This window comes from Corylus avellana, chromosome ca1 (genome assembly GCF_901000735.1).
Source record: "Corylus avellana chromosome ca1, CavTom2PMs-1.0".
Classification (NCBI taxonomy): Eukaryota; Viridiplantae; Streptophyta; class Magnoliopsida; order Fagales; family Betulaceae; genus Corylus; species Corylus avellana.
The window spans coordinates 35,149,105-35,163,070 of NC_081541.1; the positions used below are offsets into that span (position 1 = coordinate 35,149,105).

General features: G+C 39.3%; 2 protein-coding genes across 3 annotated transcripts; one reads left to right on the plus strand and one right to left on the minus strand.

Annotated features, from left to right (window-relative positions):
* Positions 1–525: 525 nt before the first annotated feature.
* LOC132166047 (uncharacterized) lies at positions 526–2,816 on the plus strand. Its single transcript, XM_059576800.1, has one exon. It carries the CDS (start codon positions 652–654, stop codon positions 2,701–2,703), a length of 2,052 nt encoding a protein of 683 aa, XP_059432783.1. The 5' UTR covers positions 526–651; the 3' UTR covers positions 2,704–2,816.
* A 1,547-nt stretch (positions 2,817–4,363) lies between these two features.
* LOC132189097 (protein EARLY RESPONSIVE TO DEHYDRATION 15-like) lies at positions 4,364–6,411 on the minus strand. 2 transcript variants are annotated; one of them, XM_059603629.1, is made up of 3 exons: positions 6,267–6,411; positions 4,924–5,267; positions 4,364–4,828 (listed from the first exon to the last, which is right to left on the minus strand). In XM_059603629.1, exons 2-3 carry the CDS (start codon positions 5,228–5,230, stop codon positions 4,671–4,673), a joined length of 465 nt encoding a protein of 154 aa, XP_059459612.1. In that variant the 5' UTR covers positions 5,231–5,267; positions 6,267–6,411; the 3' UTR covers positions 4,364–4,670. The 2 variants fall into 2 exon arrangements, with proteins under 2 accessions (XP_059459612.1, XP_059459605.1); XM_059603622.1 differs by having other exon boundaries at positions 6,273–6,409.
* Positions 6,412–13,966: the final 7,555 nt, after the last annotated feature.

The window sequence follows — 13,966 nt, forward strand, 5'->3', positions numbered from 1 at the left end:
GTGGGTTCCGTCTCCGGTGGTTCTGTCGCCGGCGGAGTCTGGGTCGGTGGCGTCTGCTGCGTCGGTGGCTCGCCGCTGCTTCTATCGGGTGGGTTTCGTATGGTCCGTATGGAATGGGTTTCGAAAATAAACCCCTCAAGTTATATAAAACGCACCGTTTTGGATGGTCCAAAACGGTGAGTTTTATATCCTACGTGTCCAATGTGAACACGTAGGATACAAAAATTCCACGTAGGTGGACTTAAGTGAAACGGTTCGTTTCATTCAAATAACGGCAGTTACCAAAATTTAACGGTATGGAGTTTCTAGTAATTTCGAGTGACCCAAGGAGTAAATTTTCGAAAAAAAAAACCCAGGGAGTTTTTAAAAAAGGCGCGTTTACCTAAGGATTTTATATACAATTTCCCTAACTGCTCTATCAGAAAAAACAGAGATATTCTTGGCTAAATAGTAAATATCAATGACCGTCAGACCGTGCGTGGCCGCCAAGAAACAGAGACGTGATCTCATGCATCCCAACCCTCATAAGACAAACCCTCAAAACCCTACATCTTCGTCAATGCGTTAATACGTGCCTCCAAAACCCTCCAAACGTTACTACGTTATATATATACAGAGGTTTTCGACTCCTATATCGTCCCAATACAAACAATGGCTTCTGCGGGACGGCTCCTAGGTCCACCGGCCGCCGGAGACCTCTCTTCCACACAAAACGCCGGTGTTGGCTCTATTGTCTCTCGAATCGACGATCTCCATCTGACCGGAAAACTACTAAACGACGATGATTACGATGATGCCTATGGCTATGGATCCTATGACGAGGAACTCCCGATGGGTTTTACGGAAAACCTCTCGCCGACGTTTTTGTCGACCGGAAACCCTTGCCTGGACTTCTTCTTCCAAGTGGTGCCCGATACCCCGTCGGAGTATCTGATCCAACAGCTCCAACTGGCCTGGGCCCACGACGCCCTGACCACCCTGAAGCTGATATGCAATCTGAGGGGTGTGAGAGGCACCGGGAAGTCAGATAAAAAAGGGTTCTACACCTCTGCTCTTTGGCTCCACAAAACCCACCCTAAAACCTTGGCTCTCAATGTCAAGGCACTTGCTGATTTCGGGTATCTCAAAGATTTGCCGGAGATTCTCTATCGGCTTCTCGAAGGCCCCGATATCAGAGAACGCGCAAAGCAAGCCTGGGAGCAGAGGAAGATGGAGAAAAAAATTGTCCGGAGTAGGAAACGTTTTTCGCGGATAAGGGCAAGTTTTCGGCAGAAAACAAAGTCTGGGAAATTTAAGAGAAGAGGTAGTAAGGGGGGGAAGAGGAGGGTTGCTTCGGAGGAGGAGGAGGAGACGATATCGAAGTACGTGGATAAGGAGAAAGCTAAGGATTTGAGGAAAGAGAGGCTGATTTCTATGGCTGCAAAGGCTTTGGATAGGTATAATAACGACTCTAATTACCGGTTCCTTTTCGATTGCGTTTGTGATTTGTTTGCTGAGCTTTTGAAATCAGACGTGGCGTTTTTGGGTTGTGGGGAGGTTCATAAGATTACTCTTGCTGGGAAATGGTGCCCGACGATCGATTCGTCGTACGACAAGTCGTTGTTAATCTGCGAAGGGATTGCGAGGCGGGTTTTCCCAAGAGAGGAGTACGAGGGAATTGAGGAGGCACATTATGTGTACAGGGTTAGAGATAGATTGAGGAAACAAGTTCTTGCTCCCTTGCATAAGGCGTTGCAGTTGCCGGAGGTCTACATGACCGCTAATGAGTGGAGCGGGTTGCCGTATAACAGGGTTGCTTCGGTGGCCATGAAGACTTACAAGTGGCAATTTAGGAAGCACGATAAGGAGAGGTTTGAGGAATATCTTGAGAAGGTGAAGAGCGGGAAGTCGAAGATTGCTGCTGGGGCATTGCTTCCCCACGAGATTATCGAGTCGCTGTATCCTAAGAATTATTCTGATGATAAGGATAGTGATGAGGTGGCAGAGCTTCAGTGGGAAAGAATGGTGAGTGATGTTGCCAAGAAAGGGAAGCTCAAGAATTGCATTGCTGTTTGTGATGTTTCCGGGAGCATGAATGGGACTCCGATGGAAGTGTGCGTGGCGCTGGGGCTTCTAGTTTCGGAGCTAAGTGAGGAGCCCTGGAAGGGGAAAGTGATTACGTTCAGTGAAAATCCTCAGCTTCATTTGATTAAGGGGGATTCTCTTTTGGCCAAGACTAAATTCATAAGGGAGATGGAGTGGGGCTATAATACAGACTTTCAGAAAGTTTTTGACCAAATCTTGCAAGTTGCAGTTGAGGGCAAGCTGACAGAAGACCAACTGATCAAGAGGGTATTTGTTTTCAGTGATATGGAATTTGATGTGGCATCTGGGCAGCGTGGTGTTAATTATTATGGGTATGGCTCGTATGGGAATGTTGATCGTGGGAATGATTCGAATTCATGGGAAACAGATTATGAAGCTATACAGAGGAAGTTCAGGGAGAAAGGATACAACAGAGTGCCGGAGATTGTGTTTTGGAACCTTAGGCACTCGTCGTCAGTTCCAGTGGTTGCGAGTCAGAGTGGGGTGGCACTTGTGAGTGGGTTTTCAAAGAATATGTTGACTGTGTTCTTGGGTGAAGGTAGGATTCAGACTTCCGAGGATGTGATGGAATTAGCCTTATCTGGTGAAGAATACAAGAAACTTGTTGTATATGATTGAGATATGTAATGTAAAGCGTCTCGTGAATCTTTTTCTTATAAATTCTGAAAGACTAATCTTGAGTTGTTTGTTAGTCCTCTGGAATTTTTAATTGAGAAATTTGCTTTTCACAAATCAAGATGCATATTCTCTCTGTTGGTAATTCATTGTTTTGTATTGCTTCTGATTTCTTGCGTTGATCGGTATTTCAAGGTTTGAGTCAATTCAGCAGCTTTATACTATCTGGAACAGAATTCTTGATTAAACAAAAATCTGTTCACTTAAATCTGGCAGACAAAGTGTAGAAAGCATTAAAGTAATTATTTTTCTTTTACTTTGCTGGTTTTTGTGGGAGGCAAATGCATGGGGGGATTCAATATTTCTATTGGACTAATATCTGATGTAATTTTGATATGAAGATCATGTTGAGGAGTTGCGGGATTCAAATCCTGATTTCTTTTGAATTTATGTTTTTGTCTTCCTTTCTGTTTGTTACCCTTCATCAGATTAGTAACAATGTTCTACTGTTTCTTGTATGTTTTGTACTATGCCTAGGATCCTTGGCTAATTCTTCCTGTATACTTATATAATGCAAGTCTTATATATATATATATATATAGCTCTTTTTCTTGCAATTTCTGGCTTGGTTTATAAGGTGGGTGTTCAAAAACTCTTCAACTGTGGGGTTTGGTTAAGATTTCAGTAACTTATTGAACATTGAATGAAGTTCAAATCCAAAATTCAAAAACTGATTAATTCTAAGCAACATTATAGAGCTTGACAATATTATAATGGCAGCTAGGAGCTCCTGCAGCCCCACTTCCTCTCTCTCCTCTTCTCTCTGTTTTGGCCTTATTTTCTCCCCTTTTCCCTTTTTGTTCTTTTGGTTGGAACAAACAATTATTAGCAATACCACATTGAAAAAGGTTGAGCCATTGCTCCATCTATAGATTATTATCACAACACAATATTGACATCAGAAGGGTAGTTGGGTCCATTTTCAAAGAAGTTATCCTAAACTAGACAAAGAGTTGGCCTATTATTATTATTATTATTGAGGTCTTGATCATACTCTTTTGGCTTAATTTGTTGTACTAACAAACTTAGTTAAGTAATTTGTATGGCAAAAGGGGCAGAAACTGGAAATTTGTGGGTTCCTTTTCGATAGGTTTGATGACAAGCATAAACCACACAACCTGGAAGCAAGGTTCATGAGAATTCAGAATTCCAGGATTCCGAAAATGTGGTTTTCAAGAGACTCGAGAATTCAAACTCCAAATGGTCTACAAGTTCTGCACATCTTTTCGTGTCTTCGTTAGTTTCAGGGAGGATCCTCATCCCATTCATTTAGATTTGTAGTCCTTTTCCTCCTTTTCATGCAATGCATCATTCTTCATATCCCTTTCTCCTCTTTCCAGAACAGATGTTGGCCCTTTATTCTTTTTCTTTTTTATTTTTCGAAGCAACAGACATTGGCCTTTATTTCTGCTGAAGAGAACCCTAAGATTGGTGGATCCCAGACGTTGAACTTGGTGCAAGCTAATTACGAGCAAGAGATTCAAGAGTTTTTCATGTCAAAAAATTTCAAACACTGAAAATTAACCATCAGTACCAAGGATGCAAACTTCAAAGATTGAAATCAATACGAGATTTTGCTTCGTTAATCACCAGACCAATGATATGAATATGGAAAGATTTGAAATAGCTTTAGCTTTAGAATTTAAACACAATGCAAGAGCAGTGAACAATTCCATTTCCTGATAAACAGAACCTCTTTTTCTCCTAGTGAAGATTTTTACATTTTTTTTTGGTTTGGTAAGCTGAGTTGACTGTAAACTGAACAAATACACGAGAATGAACAAGGATCGATGCAAGAGTCGCAACCTTGCTCTATACAGAAGTTGCAGAAAGAGAAAAAGGGTAGATGTTACTTTTTGCTGAGATTCTAGATAAGCTATAAACTAAAGTCAAAGCAAGCTTTGCTCCCTTCAGCGGGGCTGCTGGATGCGCCGGGGGCTGCATTTTGGGTTCATGCTCTTTCCCGGCTTCTCTGCATATTTTGCAGGTACAACTGGGGACTTGGGGGAATAACTTTCCTCCAAAGATTTCAGATTCTTCATCACTGACGCAGCATCCATTTCCAAACCTATCATTTCAGATCAACAACTATTATGTCAAATGCTCTACTGCGAATTTTTTTTTTCAATTACTATATATGTTACATACAATATATGAGCACACCTTTGTTTTCAGAAAATTGGAGAAACTCCTCAAACTGAGTTTCCATGTTTGAAAAATCTTCTCCATCATCATCAAATTCAAAGGTCTCTGGCAGCAAATTAGCAACATCAAAGTCATCATCCTCAGCATTTTCATAGAAACCATCCTCACCCTGGTGTTGGCTGAGCCAATAGTCATGGTACCATGTTGAGGTTGTGACCAGTTGCCACCATTCCGGAGAGAAATCCTCCACTTGCCGGAATGCAGCAGGAATGAAGAGAGGGGCGTTGGGGTTCAATGTTGACCTTCCTCCTGAAACTAGTGCCATGCTTTCAATCACCTCCACCAACCCTTGCTTCTTTTACCTGTAATTCAAAATCAACAGATTATTACTATAAAATAAAGAAGCATCGACTACAAGAGAAACAGTTCTTGATCAATGATCATTGATAATAAATCTCAAACCCTGAAATTAAAGCCCCATAACCACTTATTTGAGTAACAATTCATCAATATCTGAAACCATTTCCCAACATTGAAATCATTATAAAAACATCAACCAAAAATTCAACTGAGCAGCAAAAGCAACTTAATTGACCAGTACCATCGACCATTCACCAATCAGGACTTCACAGTAAATATAAATAATACACGAGGAAGCACCAAATCATTCGTTCAACAACAAACCATAGTATCTTCTTCCCTCACAATTCATGCCCCACAAGAAGAAAATCAAACTCCCATGAATTTAGAACTTGAAGTATCATTTTAAACCAACAAAGAAAAAAAAAAAAAAAAAAATCATTTTTATACAAATTGGGATACATATAGAATTCAAAAACACAGATGAAGCGCGAGTATGATCTTCAACAACACCAACAGACTAAAATTGAAAAGATCACAATCAGGTACCAAGATGTTCATAATAATTAAATATCCCAGATGTTCACGAAGTTTACCATACCTGAATATCAAATATTGTTCAAAAGGTAAACAATTTTCATCAGATCACACGGCTGAATGAAATATAATACCAAGAAACAAAACAAACATCTTCATAATAATTAATCATTTTAATAATTAATTAAAAATCCAAAAAAAAAAAAAAACCCCGCAAAAACTCGGTTATATGCGCATTGAAATATCAAATGAAAATTTTCTATTTATTAAATGAAAGCGAAACCGTCAAGGCTTAACCAAAAAAGCAGAAGCAACAATTTCGATTTTCCAATTCTTTTCCTTAACTTTCTCAGCAACCAAACAAAAACTCAAAATTCTTCCAATTCCACCACATCCGTGAATCAAAAGCACACACAAATTTCTTCGTACGGAAAAGATCTGAAACTGAGAGAGATCATTGTTACCGTTACCTTCAGATCCAACAAACTCTCTCTGCCTTTCCGTCGAATCGAAGCTTTTGGTTCCGCCCGTTCCGCTAAAGATACGTGTACACCGCGTAAGGATTGGGGTAAGAGGGGTCAGATATATATAGTGCGGGCAGTCCGAGCCTCGTTGGTTCGGAGCTACGCGTTTGAGGTGCGGTGCCGAACAAAGCTCACAGATATATCATATGCACTGTACGGCCTGCCGAGTCAGCGTAAGTCATCGCTCCGCGTATTGCCTGTTGTTTTTTGTTGACTTTGACTTCCTACAGTTACATTTTTACGGTTCTTTACAATAACCCAAACCAAAAATAGTGAAAATAAAACATTTCAACAAAATTATGTTATTTTTGTTAAAAAAATTTATTTTCTGCTCTAACAAAAATTTATAAACAAATCAAAATATAAAAATACTCTTCCAAAAAAAAAAAAAAAAAACCATTTTTCACATTTCAAATCAAAATAAAAAATGCCAATTTTTTTTTTCTCTTTTAATTTTACAATTTAGTTTCCAATTAATCTCAAATTATATTCTAATTTCTTACATACATAAAATCAGAAGATTAAATATGTACGCTTGATAACTGTTAAATCTGACGATGCTCAAGATGCACTCATGAGTCATGATTAGGTTAAAGTTATTAAAATCTTTAGCTTTGTAAATCTTCTTTTAATTGAAAAAAAATAATCATTTTCTATTTAACCACCACAAATAGCTTAAAAAAAAAAAAATTATATGTAGCTTAGCTATCGTTTTCAAATTAAAATATTCAGGTATTCTTCATTACATTATTTTAAATATAGAAATAGAGAGGGGACCTGGTTTTTTAAAAAAGAATGGCAAAATTGTTTTATATTTTTTTTGGACAATTTTGTCATTATGTTTAAAAGAATCGTTTCATATCCCTTTCAATTCAAATAAAGATTAAAAGATATGCTACCTTATATTATTGTGAGTCTCGTGAATTTAATGGGTGATTTGTAAAAAGAGCTACAATATTATTTAAACTCTTATCTATCTTGTTAAGGATATAAATCATTTAGAATAAATGTTGATTTTGTTTCTATAAATTAAGGGATTTAGATAATATTTGTTAACCTATCTTTTATCAAATTATTTTTTAAATTCACCTTCCATCACATGGATTCTACTAATTTAATAACATATAATAAAATTTCTATTTGCAAAAAAGTTACATGAACAAATGAAGTAATGCTATAGGTCACTCTAAGAATAAGGTGGCTTCTTAAAAAAAAAAACTCTAAGTTAGGAGAGTCACTTAATGTCACATGGCTATGCTAGCCAATGGACTCAAAAAGGTTCCATATTATTCATCTCAAAATTAACATCCAACATTCTTATTTTTATATTCCATCATTCATTTTTTATTATTATTCAAATAAAAAAATCACTACAAAACAAATTTTTTTTTTTTTTTTTTTCATACAAAACATTCTTATTTTTTTTTTCATATCAATCAAATATGCTACAATTACATGCCACTTCATTTTTCAAGTCCAAATGGCAAGCATACACCGTTATAAGAAGATGAGTGGTATTTTTAGAGAAATGTTAGATGTCAATAAGTTTATCATATTTAGTACATACTCCCTTATAATTAATCATTAAATTTGTGAAGTCTACTATGGACTGATGTAGAATCTACATAATCTACACATCCAAAAAGAATATGGGCTAAATATAATGATTCCTAGCATTTTCTCTATTTTTATATGCTGACATGGCAAATTAATTGAATCATGGGTGCGGGCCCCAAGCATGTGCGCCAATATTGACTTTGGAATAAAAAGTAGGTACTCTAGGGACGGGAGGAGTATATATTACATGAAGGGCCACTTGCATTTCGCCAAATTTAAGTCTAATCTTTCGTATGGTGGGGCCAGTTTTGGTGCATCCATACCAGATTATGCGTGTTTTCACATGGGCTTGTTGGTCGGCCAGGTTAAACGGGATGTGTAAGAGAATGATAGGTCCACATTTATATCATGCCTACCAAAAGACACGCATCCTAATCATGCTTTCCTATCATAATCATTTTTTAGACCCAAATGTGGGATCCACCTTTAGCAATAATTCCGTTACTAATCGATTCTTTTAAAAAATAATAATAATAATAATAATATTCAACATAAATAGTCTAACTTTTAAATAAAAAAAATTAAATTACTCGACTGCTATACTCTCATAGAATTTAATTACGTGACAATAAAAAATAATTATTAGATCATAACTTCTAAAATAAAAAGGAAAAAAAATCAATTGTATTTGCATGCCACGAATTTCACAAATCAAACAAACAAATAAAAGTTGGCATTTTGCTACTAAGTTCATTACTTGATATTTTTGGTGTTTTATAGTAATTTTGATTTTTTTTTTTTTTTTTGGCTGTCTTTTTTGTGTTGTTTGGGTTATTGTCTCCTGACTTTTTTGTGGACCGATACGATAGTGGAGACTTTTGTAACCAGCGTTTGTTCTTGGTGACGGATCCCGTTCGTTTACCAACAATGTTTTTTCTGCAACAACCACTTAACAGTAGTAATTACCTTCATTGCATGAGATTTCTAACCAAGTCTTTTTGCCCACCGCTTTGTGACACCCTTAAAGACACAATTCTTTTTTGTTATTTGTGTTCTTTCTTATAACTATAGTCCCAAGTAGTTGCCTAGTAGGTTCCACGAAAATGACCGTAGTGTGACTTTAGAAAGTTTGTTGGCATGAAAAATAGGCCATTTTATTATTTTTTAAGGGCGATCCTTTTTGGGTGATAAAGCAAGAGGCCTGATGTAAGAGAATTGTGGGCAACACTTTTCATATGGGGGAAATCCGTTTTGCCACTTTGCCAATTATACTATACTATGTTATAAAGTAATGATGCCTATCCTCTTATAATATCTATATATTAATGGCTAAAAATGCTGCTCCATTTTCAACATGGCCGCCCTTCTTTTGGCGTCTATCGACAATTAGTAAATTTGTCTGATTATTACGTGGCTTACCATTTGCTAATAAATATCTCAATAAAAAGTTTCCGGGTAAATTTACAAAAATCACCCTTCGACTTTGATATAATGATTAATTTAGTCGAATATTTATTTTGTCTCTGCAAATTACATTTATGACAAATTATGGACGATGAATAATGAAAATTACTGGAAAAGATTGGAAGTATTATTGAGGAAGTGGTGATAAATAATGTCATTTCATTATTATTGATGACGTGGTGGGAAAACCACGCATATCAGTTGACTCTATCTTATAGATGAAAGAGAAGATTTGATTTGTCACAAATGCATTAGGTAAAGACCAAATTGCCACTCACATCAATGTCCAAGAGATATATATATATATATAATAATAATAATTTTTTTTTTTTTTGTTCAAAGAGGGGAAAGGGGATTTAAGAATATAAAGATTTTGGAGAAATTTCACTTACCTTTCAATGTATTACAGTATTTGCAATGTTGTCATTTCTATTTTTCACCTTCTTTTAATTTCATCAGTTCGATAGAATTTTCGGTTAAAATTTTATTTATTATTATTTTTTTGAATATAAATTAGAGGAGTAAGTATTCATTAAACAAAAAAAAAAAAAAAAAAGGAGTAAGGGATTAATAATGTCATTTCACTATTATTGATGATTTGGTGGGAAACCACCATATGCATATCAGTTGAGTATATCCGTTAAATTTAACAGAAGAAGATTTGATTTGTCACAAATGGAATGTGCAAAGACGAAATTTTTTTTTTTTTTTTTTTTGAATAATGCCAAAATTCATAATAAATCAAGCAGCTAGAGCAAAATGCTCCAGGTGCAATAAGTCTCTGATACATTCTGGTGGGATCACCCACCTTTGTTCCACCTCAATCTTTGTGGCGTACTTGGCCAGTACATGGGCTATATTGTTATCTTCTCTCCTAACATAAGTCATCTTCCATTGCAACCCAGTACACAGCTCAATCTTCAGGTCCTCCAGAACGATCCCCAGACTGCTCCGATTGACCTCTTCACGATTTACCTCATCGACTACACCTTTTGCATCTCCTTCGAAATGGACTCGATCAAACCCCATCTCCTTGCACAACCGAATCGCCATCAATGCAGCCAACGCTTCCGCCACCAAAGGAGTGGGATTTCCTTTTCGGATAGAACATTTGGCCACCACCAGCCTCCCCAGGTGGTCACGGACTACCACTGCACTTCCCATCAAGCCCTTCTGAACGTCCAGTGATGCGTCCCAATTGGCCTTAAGCCAACCCGGTGGAGGGGCTGACCACCCAGTCAGTATCGGCTCCATCCTGACGAGCAGAGGTGTCTCTCGCAATTCTTGAGCTTGGGTATAGTCTTCAATGGCTCTGTGGGTAGTCTGCAGCAAGGACTGAGGAGAGGTCATGGACCCCCCAAAGACCACTGCATTCCTCCTCAACCAGATTCGTCTGGCTAGCCCCGCAAAAATTACCAAGTCCGCTTGATCACATTTTTGAAAGAAAAGCTCTAGCACTTGCCTGAAGCAGGGCACTGCAAAAGAGCTCTTTTGAATCTTCATATTGCACATAGACCACACATCCATTGCAGATGGGCATTGCCATAGGATGTGGAAAGCGGTTTCCTCTTCCAGGCCACACAGTGGACATAATGAATCGGGAGTGATCTTCCTTCTCCATAGATTCCCCTTCGTTGGTAAGATATCATGGCTGGCACGCCATAGAAAATTTTTCTCCGGATTGGGCACTGGCAGGTCCCACAACCGTTTCCAAAAACCAGATGAGTCCATACTGGAAGAGCTAGAAGCCAACTCACGATTATTCACCTCCTGTTGTATAAAGTACGCACTGCGCACTGTGAATCTACCATCTGTCGAGCCCCTCCAAATGAGAGTGTCCGGTTGGTCAGTACTACTAGGTGGTATAGACTGAATCAAACGCACTTCGTCCGGGGTAAAGATAGAATCCAACAATTGGCTATTCCACCATTTCGATTCCCCTTCAAGTAAAGCACTTACCGTCGCATTCGGGTCCAGAATAGACGGCGGAGAACAAATGCGATAAGTGTGGGGATACGGCAACCATTTGTCCTGCCAAATCCTAATTTTACACCCATTCCCAACCCTCCATACGAGTCCTTCCTTTAGGAGAGCACAAGAGCTATGGATGCTGCGCCAAGCATATGAAGCTCTTCGTCCCACATTGGCTTCCAACAAAGTTTTCCCGGGATAATATTTGGCTCTCATCAAAGTTGCCACCAAACTATCCGGGTCGTGCCATAACCTCCAGCTTTGTTTGGCCAAAAGAGCTTTATTGAAACATGCAAAATCTCGGAAACCCATACCACCGGTGGATTTGGAAGTACTCATACGCTGCCAGCTCATCCAGTTAACCCCTTTATCCTTCCCTTGCTGACCCCACCAGAAGTTCCTCATTTTCGAATTGATCTCCGAGCATAAGGTTTTTGGAAGGAGAAAGAGACTCATGCAGTAAGCAGGGATAGCCTGTATCACCGCTTTTAATAAAATCTCTTTGCCCGCTTGTGAGAGAAACTTCAACTTCCAATCCTGGAGACGCTTTTGGACTCTTTCAATGATACCATTAAAAGCTGCAATACGGGATTTACCCACCAAGGCTAGGAGGCCTAAGTAGGTGTCAAATCTCTGTGTATCAGGGATCCTCGCCTCTTCTAAGATTGCTTCCTTGTCCGCCAGTATGGTATTCCTACTAAAGAAAATAGATGTCTTATTTGCATTAAGACGTTGACCCGAGACTCCCTCATAGCACCTTAGCACACTTGTCAGAGAGTGCCATTCTGTCAAGTTGGACCTGCAAAATAAAAGGCTGTCATCCGCAAAAAAAATGTGGCTTACACGAGGGCCCCTCTTGGAGGTAGGAATCCCAGTTAAAACCCCTTCTCCATTTGCCTTTGTTAGCAATGAACTCAAAGCCTCGGCACATAAAAGGAATAGATAAGGAGAGATCGGATCCCCTTGTCTCAATCCTCTCTCCGGAGTAATGGACCCACACGGTGTGCCATTCACAACTACAGCGTAATGGACCGTCGTAACACACATCATAATAAGATCAATCCATCTCTGGTCAAAGCCCAACTTTCTCATGACTGCTTCTAAGAATCTCCATTCAACTCTATCGTATGCCTTGCTCATATCTAATTTGACAGCCATGAATCCCTTTTTACCGTGCATCCTGGTATGCATTGTATGCAAAGTTTCATATGCGACCAAAACATTATCCGTGATCAACCTCCCAGGAATGAAGGCACTTTGTGTAGGGGAAATAATGTGTGTCAAAATTTTCTTCAGTCTATTGGCTAGAACTTTAGAAATGACTTTATAGAGTACATTACATAGGCTGATAGGTCTAAAATCAGTCACCTTAGAGGGGTTCTTCACTTTCGGTATTAGAGCAATATTAGTCATATTCAACAAAGAAGGCATTGAACCAGAATTGAGAATACCTAGCAAGGCTTTACAGATATCATCTCCCATCACATCCCAATTTTTCTGAAAAAAGCCAGCTGGTAGACCGTCCGGACCCGGTGCTTTTGTGGGTGCCATTTGATGGAGAGCAAAATGCACTTCCTCCGCCACAAAAGGTTTGAGAAGTGCTTCATTCATTTCATCGGTGATCCTTCTCTCCATGGAGTTTATACATGAACTCATGTCCCCTGTAGAGGAAGCAGAAAACAAACTTTTGAAATAAGAGACAAAAGCCATTGTTACCTCCTCTTTCGAGTTGCATGTCTGATTATCTTGGTCCAAAATGCTTCGGATCATATTTTTCTTTCTACGGGTCGTGGCACACGCATGGTAGAAGCGAGTGTTACGGTCTCCACTTCTCAGCCAAACGGTCTTGGCTCTTTGCCTCCAGTGCATGTCTGCCCTCTCCATAAGCCCTTGTAACTCACGTCTCAAAAGGAGCACCCGTTCGCTACACGTAGCATCTGCACTGTCCAGCATTACCAGGAGCTGTTTATGGAGATAATTAATTCGGCCAGTATAGGATCCCTGCTGTCGCGCCCTCCAGTGGTTGAGTCCACGCCTACACTGAGCCAAATTGGACTCTATACACGCCCAACCATTTCCAGGATCAGACTGGTGAGTCCAAGCTCCTTCAATGACCTCCCTGTAGCCCTCATCCATTGCCCATTGGGCTTCATATCGAAAAGGTTTGGAACCTGTTCTGTTAACTCGTTCCGGCTCCAAGCAAAGTATCAGAGGGGAATGATCCGACCAAACCGCCCCTTTTACTATCACTTCTGCGTCCGGGAACAGGTCCTTCCACCCCTGGGTTGCCATTCCCCTGTCAAGACGTTCCTTGACAAAATCCACTCCTTCCCGAAAGTTGCACCATGTGAATTTTGCTCCCCTATACCCCAGGTCAGAAAGTTGACAATCTTCTATCACTTGTTGGAAAGCAAGCATCTGACTTGAAGGTCTTGCACCACCTCCCCATTTTTCTGATGAATAAAGTACTTCGTTGAAGTCACCGATACACACCCAAGGTCCGGGGTTCAAGTGTCTCAAATGTTTAAGCAAAGCCCAAGCTTCATGCCTTTTGGTTGGGTCCGGATGCCCATAAAATCCCGTAAAGCTCCATGGCTCACCGCCCCCCGTCGTTTGAACCATTTCGGTAATGTGGCGTCGGCTAAAAT

What these genes read in the sequence shown, in the direction of transcription:
- LOC132189097 (XM_059603629.1), bottom strand. Translation starts at nt 5,230, where the DNA reads ATGGCACTAGTTTCAGGAGGAAGGTCAACATTGAACCCCAACGCCCCT. An exon ending in CCAATTTTCTGAAAACAAAG is followed by an intron (nt 4,829 to 4,923) that starts GTGTGCTCATAT and finishes CTGAAATGATAG; the next exon opens with GTTTGGAAATGGATGCTGCG.
- LOC132166047 (XM_059576800.1), top strand. Translation starts at nt 652, where the DNA reads ATGGCTTCTGCGGGACGGCTCCTAGGTCCACCGGCCGCCGGAGACCTC.